This window comes from Excalfactoria chinensis, chromosome 5 (assembly GCF_039878825.1).
Source record: "Excalfactoria chinensis isolate bCotChi1 chromosome 5, bCotChi1.hap2, whole genome shotgun sequence".
NCBI lineage: Eukaryota > Metazoa > Chordata > Aves > Galliformes > Phasianidae > Excalfactoria > Excalfactoria chinensis.
Window position 1 is genome coordinate 1,411,910 of NC_092829.1, and position 13,149 is coordinate 1,425,058.

The 13,149-nt window shown below is 48.9% G+C and overlaps 1 protein-coding gene across 1 annotated transcript; it reads right to left on the bottom strand.

The window, feature by feature from the left end:
* Positions 1–1,981: 1,981 nt before the first annotated feature.
* On the bottom strand, positions 1,982–13,075 carry PSMC6 (proteasome 26S subunit, ATPase 6). Its single transcript, XM_072338744.1, has 14 exons — positions 12,916–13,075; positions 12,332–12,411; positions 11,931–11,970; positions 11,711–11,763; positions 8,502–8,569; positions 7,962–8,076; positions 6,458–6,545; positions 6,277–6,338; positions 6,058–6,181; positions 5,668–5,729; positions 4,546–4,666; positions 4,384–4,464; positions 2,725–2,796; positions 1,982–2,444 (listed from the first exon to the last, which is right to left on the bottom strand). The coding sequence occupies exons 1-14, from the start codon at positions 13,040–13,042 to the stop codon at positions 2,326–2,328; spliced, it is 1,212 nt and encodes a 403-aa protein (XP_072194845.1). The 5' UTR covers positions 13,043–13,075; the 3' UTR covers positions 1,982–2,325.
* Positions 13,076–13,149: the final 74 nt, after the last annotated feature.

A 13,149-nucleotide genomic window follows, 5' to 3' on the forward strand; every position in this document is an offset into this window, starting at 1 on the left:
GCCACACCGCGGGAAGCGGGGCCTGTCCCGAACCTTCCCTGCCGCTCACAGCGACCGGGAACAAAACGCTGCGCGGGAGACGCTACTCAGCGCTGCGGTAAACAAAGGGTTAATGCGACGGCTCGTCTGTCAGCCGAGTGCCTGTAGTAATCCAATTAGAGCAACGAGAAGTGGCCAGAAGTACAGCCTGGTACACTGCTGCGCTGCTCCAACCCTGCGCCACTGCGCAGCCATCCACACAGCCCGCGCTGAGCAGATGAGAACAAGATCATAGTGATAGACGGCCTTAAGGAGAAGAACAGCATGGCCGAGGTTTTGTTTCTGTTTGAACGGTTACACAAACGGCTGCAGAACCAAGTCAGCCTCACACAAGGCCAGACTGCAGCCCTGTCAGAGAGACAAGGACAGCAGGGGAACAGGCTGCCCAAGGAGGCTGTGGATGCCCCATCCCTGCAGGCATTCAAGGCCAGGCTGGATGTGGCTCTGGGCAGCCTGGGCTGCTGGTTGGTGACCCTGCACACAGCAGGGGGTTGGAGCTGGATGAGCACTGTGGGCCTTTGCAGCCCAGGCCATGCTGTGATTCTCAGGCACCCGGTGCTGACCCACATCTTCCTGGGGAGCGTTGTGCTGAGCTCTTTAGCAGCTGGGCTGGGATGTGGGCGCAGTGCTGGTACCAGTGCAGCAGGCAGTGCTGGGCTGTTCTGCGGCAGGAGCGGCTCCTGGGATACCCAGCAGCATCCCAGCTCTCAGTGGGGTTTCACATCGCTCCGTGTTTCACTATCAGCACGTGGCTGGTTTCTCCACTCCGAGTCCTCGTCCCTGGAACAGCACATTTGTAACAGCACATTTGTAACAGCACTGAAGTGGGAACACGCACGTCGCCGGTAATCGGCGGGCCCGTGCAGGCTGCGTGCTGTGCTGTACATCAGCTCCTGCCTCCAGGAAGCTCCTGCGTAGGCACGCAGCGAATCGCGGGGCTGCGGCTGATATAAAGTCCTCTTTGTTGGCGTCAGAGCTGCCAGCGAGCAGGAATTGGGGGCGGGGGGAGCTGGGAGCTGTGTGTGCTGTGTGTGTTGTGTGTGTGCTGAGTGTGTTGTGTGTGTGCTGAGTGTGCTGTGTGTGTGCTGAGTGTGCAGTGTGTGCTGTGTTCTGAATGCTCCCATCCCGAGCAGCGGTGACTCCTCGGAAGCCCCCATGAAAGTATAACCTAAATTAAACGACCTCTTTCTGCCGTCCCTTCCTCCGTCTCGGCTGTGTGTGTTCTTTGTCCAGACAGCGGCACGTGCAGGCGGTGTGGAAGCGGCCGTCCCACCCCTGTGTGCAGAACCCATCGGTGCCGGTGCTGGGAGCGCTTCCCTTACAAGCCGGGCTGGGGCTGCCGGGGGGGTGCGGGGGATGCAGGGGTTGCAGTGCCCGACTTGTCGGTGACCACAGACAGGAAATCGTTGGCTTCGCCGCTCAGACCCAGCCCGGATCGGCGGCTTCCTCTGGGCTCGCGGTCGGCTCTCGCAGTGGCACAAAGCGTGCGCTGTGGCTGGAGGAGCGCAGCGCTGCCCTAACCCTCAGGGTTAGGGTTAGGGTTAGGGTTAGGGTTAGCAAAGCCATTTCAAGGACCATCTGACACTGGGCAGAAACACTGCAGATGTCAGCCTCCTTCCTTCCTTCCCCATTGCTCTCTGATTTGACATCAATTGCAAAACAAAAGCTGGGGCAGAATCCTTGCTCTGTGCTTTGACACTGCATGGAATCACCACGAACCACAGACCCATTTTCACACAGAGGGTGGTGACGCACTGAACAGGTTGCCCAAGGAGGCTGTGGATGCCCCATCCCTGCAGGCATTCAAGGCCAGGCTGGATGTGGCTCTGGGCAGCCTGGGCTGCTGGTTGGTGACCTGCACACAGCAGGGGGTTGGGATGGATGAGCACTGTGGGCCTTTGCAATACGGGCTGTTCTGTGGTTCTAGGAAAGCACACCGGAATAAGCTGATTTAAACAAGTTTTATTCCGTTGTTTGATGAAATTTACTGATATATATTAAAAAAAAATAAATCAAGAAATGAACTTGAAGGCTGCTTACCCACCGAGGCCGCTTATAAACCCACACTGCAAACACGATGAGAACACACCTCCACACCAGCCTGCAGTGAGTTCTGTACCCCAGCACTGCACAGAACGCACCCCTGCAGCCCCACATTTGCAACTGGCATTACCCAATGACTACATGTGATACAAACACCTCGTGAGGAGAACCAACAGGTACATTATTTGTGTTCTATAGGTGAGCCCAGCACGCCCCGCGATCCATCACAAACGGCCCGGCTCATTAAACGGGTTTGTAGTCAAGCTTGGATTCCAGCTTCTTGGAATCGGCCACTTTTCTAACAGCCTTCATGAAGTCCTCCTGAACGACAAAGTCGTGGTCGGCACGGATGGCAAACATACCTGTGGGAAATAAGCGGGCAGTAAGCTGGTGCTCCTTGAGAAGATGGGGCTCCAATGAAAGCAGGAGGGGCCTGTCACACTCTGGGCACAAGCTTTTACATATATCATATAATAAACCCCTCTGGGAAGAGGATGGAACCAACCCTCAGGAAGCGATGCACAAAGCGAGTGTCAGCAGAGCACACCCAGCTCCCTGCTATTAATCCACTCACAGCAGCGAGTGGGGAACAGTCTGAGTGAGCAGCATCCACCAATGAGCCCATCAAAATTAAGAGAGTACCTGCTTCGGTACAGACGTTTCTTAAGTCTGCTCCATTAAAGCCGTCAGAAAGCTTCACAATCGCTTCATAATCTACGCACAGAACACAGATGGCTGTCAGAAGTACATTCACATTTCTCCACGTGGATGAGACTGAAATGCATGTCCAGCCAACAATGGAACACTGCTAGCTTGGGGAAGGCTCCAAGGAGACCTCAGTGTGGCCTTGCAGTACTTGAAGGGAGCGTATAAACAGGAGAGGGAACGGCTGTTTGTGAGGGTGGGCAGTGATAGGACAAGGGGAATGGTTTGAAACTGAGACAGGGGAGGTTCGGGTTGGATCTGAGGAGGAAGTTTTTCCCCCAGAGGGTGGTGACGCACTGGAACAGGTTGCCCAAGGAGGCTGTGGATGCCCCATCCCTGCAGGCATTCAAGGCCAGGCGTTCAAATCATCATTTAAACAAGAAAAAAAGCAACCCAAAACTTAAATCCAAGCAATCATCTCAGTCCCCTTCCTCTCATTAAAGTGCATCTACAGGAGGTACAAAGGCACACTGGGATACAAAGCCTGATATTTTAGGCACACGTTTACCAAGAGCCACAGCTCTGCGTATGGTTTCTGTAACAGGTTTTCAAAACGCCGCCTGTCGAGCCTTCAGTGCTGCACGCTCGTTTTCTAATCAGGTCTTTATCAGAGGGTTTTAATGCCACGCACACCCCATTCTGCTGATGAGATCATTCTGGACTTGGTTCCAGGAAGTCACAGCAGAGCACCGCTGCCTTCCCACATCTCATTCACAAGTTTAGCTAGTTACTCCTTTACACCTCACTATGCCCAATGCTATCAAGGAACGATCCCACCCTGCTGTAGTTCTAGTCTCCAAAGATTCAGAGAAACAGGCCTAGAGTATATTACCCCAGGGTCATGATTGGAGCATCTTTTCTATCTTAGCCTACAGCCTGATGCACATTTATGCCAACAGTGCCGCTAAGAAAGGCAGCCCTCATCCCTCTCACCCTCCCCCAGCTCATCCCCGCTCCTGAGCCACCCTCTATTGAGCTGCAGCTGTTTATGCAGCCAGATGGTGAACGAGATAGTTCCACTATCCAGATCATGCTGCCTGGCTGATGAATAGTTTGTGTCAGCAATGAGGCGGGGGCGGAGCGGGGGTGGCACGGGGCTGCAAATAAGCAGGCAAGGTCTGCAGAGCCTCGCTGAAATAAAAGGCAGCCAACATTGTTCTCGAGTCAGATCACAGCTGCAGCTTTCTTGAGGAAGGCTCTGAAGCTCAGCTGTGAGAATACAGGCTGGTCAGCCTAGAGCAACCCAGCCAGCAGGTGAACCTCCCCACGTTTGTGACAGTTCTCCCCTGTGCTCTAGAGAACCCTCTACACCAGCAGCCAAAGAGAAACTCGCTTTCAGGTCATGCCATCTCTAAACTCCAAAATTAAGGTTCTCTGACTTTTAAAGCTGCTGATTCTCAGATCAATGCAATAGGGTGAGGGGGGGGGGGGGCTCATTATGTTTATTATTTTGGCTAAGGGAAATGCTGCTTGTTTGCATAACAGGAAAACATGATGAGAATCATGTCAGCTTTCTGGTTTGCAGCCATTCTCTTCCCATTTTTACAAGCTGAAGTAGGCTATCCAGGCAAGACATCAATAATTACAAACACTTACCTATCTCCCCATGCTTAGTGATAGGACCTGCATGAATCTTCAGGATATCTAATCTGGCTTGTTCATTTGGCAGATCGATATCTGGGAAGAATTACAGCTTTAATAAAAGCAGCAAGGCATAATTCACACACAGCTAACATCCTTTCAGCCTCTGTAACTCACGGATCTTTCTATCCAGCCTTCCAGGCCGCAGGAGTGCAGGATCCAGCGTGTCTGGTCTGTTAGTAGCCATGATCATCTTAACTCTGTGCAGAGTATCAAATCCATCCATCTGATTCAACAGCTAGAAAACACAAGTTTGTATTTCAATAAGCCCTTCTGTCTCGATCTACAGCACTGAACTCCTGCATACGTACATGCTCTGAGTTAATAAACGTGGTACAGACAAACCAGAAAGACACTACAAGCCTTCCAAGAGAAGGCCACAGCTCCCTGCATACTCTGTAAGGAATAAAGAAGAGCTTAAGAGAGACACTGCAAATGCTTTGTCCAGAGAGAAAGATACGGAACAAAGCAGAGCTCCAATGTGAAAGACTTGGCTGAAACAACATGGCCGTGAAAACAGAGCAAGCACCGAAGGCCCCAGTGGTTGGCTGACACACTTCAAGTGCCATGCACTAAATCCAGGACATTCAAATGAGATTTGGAGAACAGCCTCTAGAATACTAATAAACATATAAAGGCTTCTCATTGTGGAGATTCAAAGTGCTCGTTCTTTGATCGCAGTGATTTAATTCTCTATGTAAGGCTGATACATTCTTTCGCACTGGGCAAACTGTTTGCAAACACGGGCCAACCAAGTCCCTTGCTAGCTCCAGAACTCTCAATTGTCACTAGTTTTAGGGATTCTCTTCACACAGCCAGGTTTACCAGAGCACTGAGTATAGGAACAAAGGACTAACACTACTCCTCTTAGTTTTGAGAACTGAACTGGAAAAGTGCTAAGATTCTATCAAGTAAGCAGCCTTAGGATTAAAAGATACAAGCCCTCCTTTTCCTCATGAAGGAAGAGAAGACCCCCAATTACGAATGATGCAATATGCAAAGCCAAGCCACAGTAAGGAGAGAAAACTTCCCTCAACAATTTCAGTAATTGAAACGGTTCTTTCAGTTAACCTCTAGGTCAGAGTCACAGCTGAGTTACCAGGACATGCAGCTGCCTGATCAATTCAGCTTAAGACATTAACTCAGTAAGCATCCTACCAAGCCAGATCACAGTGCAGCAATCCACAGCTGTCTTATTTAACACTCACTATAGGAAATGGAACCAGTTTGGGCACTCACCTCCATCAGAGTCCTCTGAATTTCTCTGTCAGCTGAGGTGCCTTCAGAGAAACGGCGGCCACCTGCAGCACACCAAACTCAAATCATTACTTTTGCCTCCACGTGATGTTATGTAAAACAATTACTTATCTCTCTTAATGAGACAGAGACTGGGGAAGAATTGCTTAAATGCTTCATACTTCTTGGTATAGTCAGAAAAAATCTAAGCCACGTGCAAATAGTTATGGTTCTAAGCTAGCTGTAATAGCTCCAGGTGGAAGGACCTCTTTGTCCTGTTACATTTCTTCTCAAAAGACAGCATGCACACATTTGCTCACAAGAGACAGAAGCTTGGTAACTGAGCTCAACATTAAAAGAACCTCCAGCCTTGGTCCAGGCCGTGAGCCTTACCGATAGCATCGATCTCATCCATGAAAATGATACATGGCTGATGATCTCTGGCATAATTGAACATCTCTCTGATCAGTCGAGCACTCTCACCAATGTACTTGTCCACTATGGAGCTGGACACCACCTATTGGAAGACGTAAGACAGGAGTGAAAAGACAGTACAGCAAACAGACAGAGCACATCTACATGCACTTGTGTGAAGAAGTAAGGTTACACTACCTTCAGGAAGTTGCAGTCAAGCTGGCTGGCAACAGCTCTGGCCAGAAGTGTTTTCCCTGTACCTGGCCAGAGAAGAGGGACAAGGCATTTAACTCAACAAGTCTGAGCATCACATGTAAGCCTTGACCCACCACAGTGAGCAGGAACAAGGGGCAAGATCTGTTGGTAGCCAATTACTCACCAGGGGGGCCATAGAGCAGGCAGCCTTTTGGAGGTATAATTCCCACACGTTGAAACAATTCTGGGTTTGTAAGCGGCAATTCTATTACCTGTGAAGACACAAATAAATCAATCAGAATCACAGAATGACCTGGGTTGGAAAGGACTTCAAGGATCCAACCCCAAACTGCAGGCAGGGCCACCAACCTCCACATTAATACCAGCCCAGGCTGCCCAGGGCCCCATCCAACCTGGCCTTGAACACCTGCAGGGATGGATGGGGCATCCACAGCCTCTCTGGGCAGCTGTTCCAGCACCTCCCCGCTCTCACAGTAAAGAACTTCCCCCTGACATCCAACCTCAATCTGCCCTCCTTCAACTTCAATCCATTTCCCCTTGTCCTGCTGGTATCTGCCCTTTCAAAGAGTTGACTCCCCTCCTGTCTGTAGGCTCCCTTTAGGTCCTGGCAGCCTGCAATGAGGTCACCCCACAGCCTTCTTTTCTCCATGCTGAACAAGCCCAGCTCCCTCAGCCTGTCTTTGTAGGGGAGGTCCTAGAGATCTCTGATCATTCTGTGGTGTTCTCTGGACCCTCTCAAACATCTCCCTGCCTTTCTTGTACTGAGAGCTCCAGACTTGGACAAAATCATGTCCAGGCCTGGGGTGACTGTCTCAATTTTAAAACAGAGAAGTAGACTCAGAAGGACAATGGACACTTGCCAGCCTGTTTTCCAGATACCTGCATTTTTAGCTCTCTGCATAGCGAATTTCGGATGAGAAACCATTTAACTAGATGTGCAATTGACCTAGTTGATCAAACCACAGTCCCTCCCCCATTGGTCAGACTTCAATTCTGCAATCACTTGTTTCTCTTAATGCTTGTTGTTGAAACCACACTTTGCCACTCGTAATGGCGAGAGCAATTCCAGCAGTTTGTGAATAAAATCAGTGTGTTGGCTGCCAATCCTAACTATGCCCTCACTATTCCCTTTGCCACAATGGCTTTGCATCCTTCAAACTCCCTTTAAAAGAGTTTCTTAATTTCAATCCAAGCCCGTGTAACCAGAGATGAGTTATAACCAGTTTGGGAACTGGCCAGGGGTGCTCAGAATAACCCCTCCATGCTGCTGTGAGGTGTGCGCAGCACACAGCCTCTGTTAAAGTCAGCTGGCTCACAACAGCACGAGTCTTCTAACTCCCACATTCCTGGGCAGCCCTGCACAGCCTGCAATGCTGATGTCCAAACTAACAGGATTACTTCAGTATGAATGCACCAGCACGCTGCAATCACACTGCTGCTCACCGCAGTTAAAAGCTGAAAAACATTTGAACACCTCAGAAGTTATCTTCTAACATAGGGAAAGCATGGTGCAAGTTAATGAAACGTCTAAAGCACTCAGCCGATTGGGTCCTCTCGCAGCCTGCCTCACCGTAGCTTAGGACACACATAAATGTAACATTTATGCACTGAAAAACTTGGCTCAGAACACATCCCGCCACTTGGTAGCATCGTTCACATCGGAATACCTCTCTCAGCTCTCTGATTTGCTCTGACAAGCCTCCAATCTCAGAGTATGAAACATCCCCTGGATCTTCATGAGACATGTTATAAACCAGAGGATCCACTTCTCTTGGCAAGTATCTGCAGTAAAACACACAGGAGCAGGTGTTTATACAGTTATTGCAATAAATCCAAGGGCAAGGACAAGAATTACTTCTTCTCCTTGCTTCACCTTGAAAACAAAACAAGTATTTGCTGGGAAGAAAACAGAAATGGAACAAACCCCAAACCTAGCAAACTTTTAAAAAGCTTTAAAGCAAACAGAAACAAAAGTGCTGAAGAGGCTGAGCTGTAACTGGGTCTTTTTCCACCTACAAGACCAGGCAGCCCCTTTCTCAACAAATACCCAAGACTTCCCTCAAAGCACTCGTCATTCAGCACTGCTTTACTGAAAACTTTCACAAAATATGACAGAACTGATGACTCAGACTTCTGCATCATCTGTTCACATAGGCATTATTCCCCCTTTACGTGAGCAGCGTAACAGCCACAGAGCAGGAGCTTACCTCATAATGGTCAGAGTGGTCATATCCAGAGCAACTCTTGTCCCTGGTTTCAGCTTACTTTTGTCAAGCTGGTAACAAAGAAGATACTTCTGTTAGAACCACACACCAGAACAATGTTTGGTTTTAGCCATGATGTTTATTGTGCTCAATAAAACAAGAAGAAACAAGGCTGCTAAGCTCCATGCCAAGCAGCTGCTCTAGTAAACAGCGCTTGTGGCTCAGCACCATTTTTGGGAATGGTGAAGCTGTGGAAAAGCAAGCCAGCTATTTCACAGGCACCCAGAAGTGAGCCAGGAGCTGCTCCAGACCAACGATCCTGCAAGCTGCCACAAGTGGATGCCAGTAAAGCTACAACAGGAAGAATTTTCTGCTGTTGAAAGAGGTCTTGAGCAGCAGCACTAACTTACTTCCACTACTTGTGAAAATAAAAACTCTTCTCTGGACCACAATTCATATTCATATATGTACATCTAATTTGTTTCAAACTGCTGTCAATCTGGAAGGATTAGTGAGGTCTAATCCTCCCCTCTGCTCAACAAAGGACAGAACCAGCTGCTGCAAAACAAGCAGCCCCTCAAGCATGCAAGGAACAGCCTGTTCACTGCAGACTGAACTTGTCACCGATCTACTCAATGGCTTCCTCATTTCTGAGCTGCCAGAAAGGGAGCACAGATGTTCCTGGCCTATTTTCTCCAAGCCTTTGTTCATCTCTACATACACAGTTATACCTCTTCTTCAAAGTCAGCTGCTCCAGTCCTTGCTGTTTCCCTGCTATCATTCACACCTCAGATGCCCGACCCGCCTGCCTCCAAAGTTTCCACCTGCCCATTCCACACGTAAGAGTTTAAATAAAGCCTGACATCAGCAGTCCTTTCCCAGCACTCTGCAGTATCCCCTGCTAATTTCTGCTGGGATTAAAACCACTCACGTGCATTTCTCACCCTGTTTTTGGGAACTCTCATCCAGGACAGCAGTCTCATTTCCCCCACACCACGGGCATGAACAAGAATGATGGAAATCACCTTGTTGCTGTTTTCATCCCTTTGTTTGTAAAGACGTGCTCAATCTACGTTTGAGGAATATGAAACCTATTCATTCTGAGCTTAACCAACATGTCATCTGAACAATGGGGATTTCTACAGCTGTTTACAAGCCTCCCAGCTCCCCTGCAGGGAGATTTAGAAGGTCTCATGCCCACGTGGGCTACTCAGTCTCTGGTAGCTTTAGGATCAAGCTCTCACTCCTCCCTGAGTGCAGTCACTGATAAGACCTCTCTCCAGCTGCCTAACCATAAGGAATAAGTAGGAGCTTGAAGTCATATCAGATTCCACACTGCCCAATGGATTTAAGTTATTCTGCAGCGAGAAGACAAAAAGAAACCACTTGACCTTGAATCCCCTCTAAAGCACACTTCAGATAGGGAAGTAATACTGTTTTAATTTACACCCTATGGCTCTCCTTTCTCAGCAGCACAGCACAGCCTCGAGGGCCTGGATCAAAAGCTATTCCTTCAGGCTGAAAAACTCCCTGAAAAGTTCTCAAAATGCCGAAACATCGAGGCACCTCTCACTGTCTTTTTTGGTCTCTCCTATCAAATCAAGGATCTTTTAAGATCAAAGAGTGCTTTTTGCACAAGAAGGAACTTAAAAGTACACGCTGCGAGGTCAGACTCATCCAACTACAACCTATTCCTGAGCATTTCTCTCTGCTGCAACAAAGAACCTCAAGACTAACGCATCAAACCCACCACGTGCCTCAGTGGAATTAAGGAGACTTGTCTCGGAAGAATATTTTGTTCATTCCAATGATAGGCTGCCCAGACTGTCACTTCTTGGTCGCCTCAACTCCTCCTACAGTCTATTACACATGAATCATCTAAACAGTTGGTTCGGTCATACATTCAGCTTCTATGATGAGGCTTGGGTTCATGAGAAGGGACAAAACATTTTTCTGAGACATCAGTATCCTTAATTCAGAGAGAATCCGAGCACTGCAAGACCTCTGCAAACATTTTCTTTCAGCAGAACCATTTGCAGGATCAGTTTTCCCTCCAAAAGGTTACTTCCATTATAGAAGGGAATGTGCTACAACCATGAGGTGTTAAAGCACAGCTGCAGTTCCTTCTCCCTACAGCACACAGCTCAAGATGAACAGAGAGGTCACAGCTACTAAGAAGTACTTGCATTTATTTAATGCATTAAAACATTTATGTAAAATGCTGCTGCCTTCTCAGGATAGGCGATCCTTCCTCACTGTCATAATTCTATCCAGAGGATACTTTACAGTCTCATATTTTTCATACATGTGCTTCTTTGCTCCTATGCATGAAACTCAGGGATGAGCCTAACAAAACGGGACTGAAGATTCACTCTCACTCCCCAGAACGACTCTGTGTTGCCAAACAGTTTCTCTAAGTTCTGTGGTTCCTCAGCAATACCAGGCTTCATTAACAACTCCTGATCTGCAGTGTCTTAACTACTGTAAATGAGTGGCATCCATTGTTCAATTCACCAGCCAGCAGCTCCACAGCACATCATTTACACTTTTGTACACTTCTGTACAAAAACAGATAGTAAAAAGCACCTCCATGCTGGTTCTGGCTGTATCAGAGGATGGGTTATTTTGTAAGTAAGGCTCCACATTAGCATGGCAGCTTTTATGGTGTACCTAAGAAGCGCTGTTGTCCTGCAAACTAGAAGCACCAAGATGCTTTACGTTATTAATGGCAAAACTCTCTCATAAGTGTTCGCTGGGTGATGCCTACTGTAATTACTTATTGAAATGGAGCACAAAAAGCATTAGAAAGAGATACAAGTACGTAGTTATAGAGCACTAGATGTAAAGCTCAGCAAAGGACCGTTACTGTCATACGCTGTGTTTGCAGCATGGCAAGGTGGATTCTTCACAGCCTGAAGGTGTGATGATTTCTTTTCAGAGTTTCAGATCCAGCAGAAATGCTGAGCTTCAAATAAGTGAAAGGAATATATAGAAGCAAAGCTCCAGGAGCACTTAGAATTACTTTATCTTTACTAAGAAGAGATGCTATTGCCAGACAGAAAGGCAGAGAGCAAGCAGACACCTGTATAAGATAGGCACATACAGCTAAAGAAGAAAATGCTTTATGCTGTTCAGAACTCAGCCAGTGAAAAGCCATGTTAATAATCAAGACCAAAGCAACCACCTTCTGAATATTCACATAAATCAGCTACCTGACGGCGACAGCCAACCACGTATCTTGGTCCATTCGTAGCCTTCACGATGACTGGAGAAAAAAGATCACAGAAAAAAAATAAGTTAATTTGATTCACGGCTCCAAATCACACCTCTAAACTATCCAGGATATCCTGTGTTCCTGCCAATACTCAGCTCACTGATGCTCTGATTCTTTTAGATGAACTTTAGAACCTCAGAACAGGTCCGTGTACTTACATTTCTCTTCTGTTAGCTGTTTAAGCACCTCGCCAACGATCTGCAAAGGAATAAACACAGTATCAGCCTACAGATTAACTAACCCTTGCCAAACAACACTTATAGTATGCTTGAAATATGGCTTCGAAATTCATTCTCCTGCTTTAAGTTTCACACTAGAGCTTTAAGTTCATTGAACAATTTCTATTAGCCAGGACAACCAAAGAAAACCTTTCTAACTGATGTGCATGGAATGACAGCTCCTGTGGTAAAGGCCTCTCTCCTGTTTGCTGCATGATTCCCACTTACTTTTGCTTTGTATTCAAATGAACTTAACAACTGCTTGGCAAGTTGTTCCAGCTGCTTCTGGTCAAGCTCACCAGCCACAGCCATAAGCTGTTATCACTTTGCCTCTTACATACCTGCCCAACACTCTGCAAGGCTTTGAGATCATTTTCTGACTTCTCATATTGCTTGGTGAGCTCCTTCAGCTGCTCCCTTACTGGACAAAGAAAGAGAAACACAGGTTTTGATAACTTCCAGCCCTGCAGGAAATGGGGATCAGCAGCAAAGCAGCAGGTGGAAGCTGCGCACACTTTGCAAGTCACCCTTCTGCTCAGCAACCAGAGGATCTCAATGCGAGGGTTTGCGATGAGAGCCGCAGGAGGAGGCTGGGCCGAAAGGAACCTTCAATAGCAGCCGGTTCTAGGGCAGGGACACCTCCCCCAGCCGAGGCTGCCCAGGGCCCCATCACCAGCCACGGCCCCTCCAGGCACTGCCGGTGGCAGCGAGGTCCCCCCGCCGCCTTCTCTCCCGCAGCCTTTCCCCTCCGCCCGTCTCTATAACCCCGGGCCCAGCCCCTCCCGCCCCCCTCAGCGCGGCCGCTGCCCGCCGGGCCGAGCCGGGCCCATGACGAAGCGCGGGCAGCGGCACGGCGCGGCGGCCCCGGAGCTCCCCTCGGAGCCCCCAGACAGCGCACGGCCTTCCCGCCGGGGCCGCCACTCACGCTCCTTGAGGCGCCCGTCGATCTCCTTGTGCTCCAGCAGCTTCTTGCGATAGTCCTGCAGCGCCTTGTCTCTCGGGTCCGCCATGATGAGCAGCCGCCGCTCATAGGGAATGCCGGGAAGGGCCATGGCCGCCGGGGGGCCGCCCCGCGCCGCCGCCCCGACCGCCCCTCCGGCACCGCGGCGAGCGGCAGCGCCCCCTGCCGGCAGGGAGGGACAGCGCACGGCGGCTGCGC

What these genes read in the sequence shown, in the direction of transcription:
- PSMC6 (XM_072338744.1), bottom strand. Translation starts at nt 13,042, where the DNA reads ATGGCCCTTCCCGGCATTCCCTATGAGCGGCGGCTGCTCATCATGGCG. An exon ending in TGGTTGGCTGTCGCCGTCAG is followed by an intron (nt 8,570 to 11,710) that starts GTAGCTGATTTA and finishes CTTTGTTACCAG; the next exon opens with CTTGACAAAAGTAAGCTGAA. An exon ending in TTCAGAGGACTCTGATGGAG is followed by an intron (nt 4,667 to 5,667) that starts GTGAGTGCCCAA and finishes TGTGTTTTCTAG; the next exon opens with CTGTTGAATCAGATGGATGG.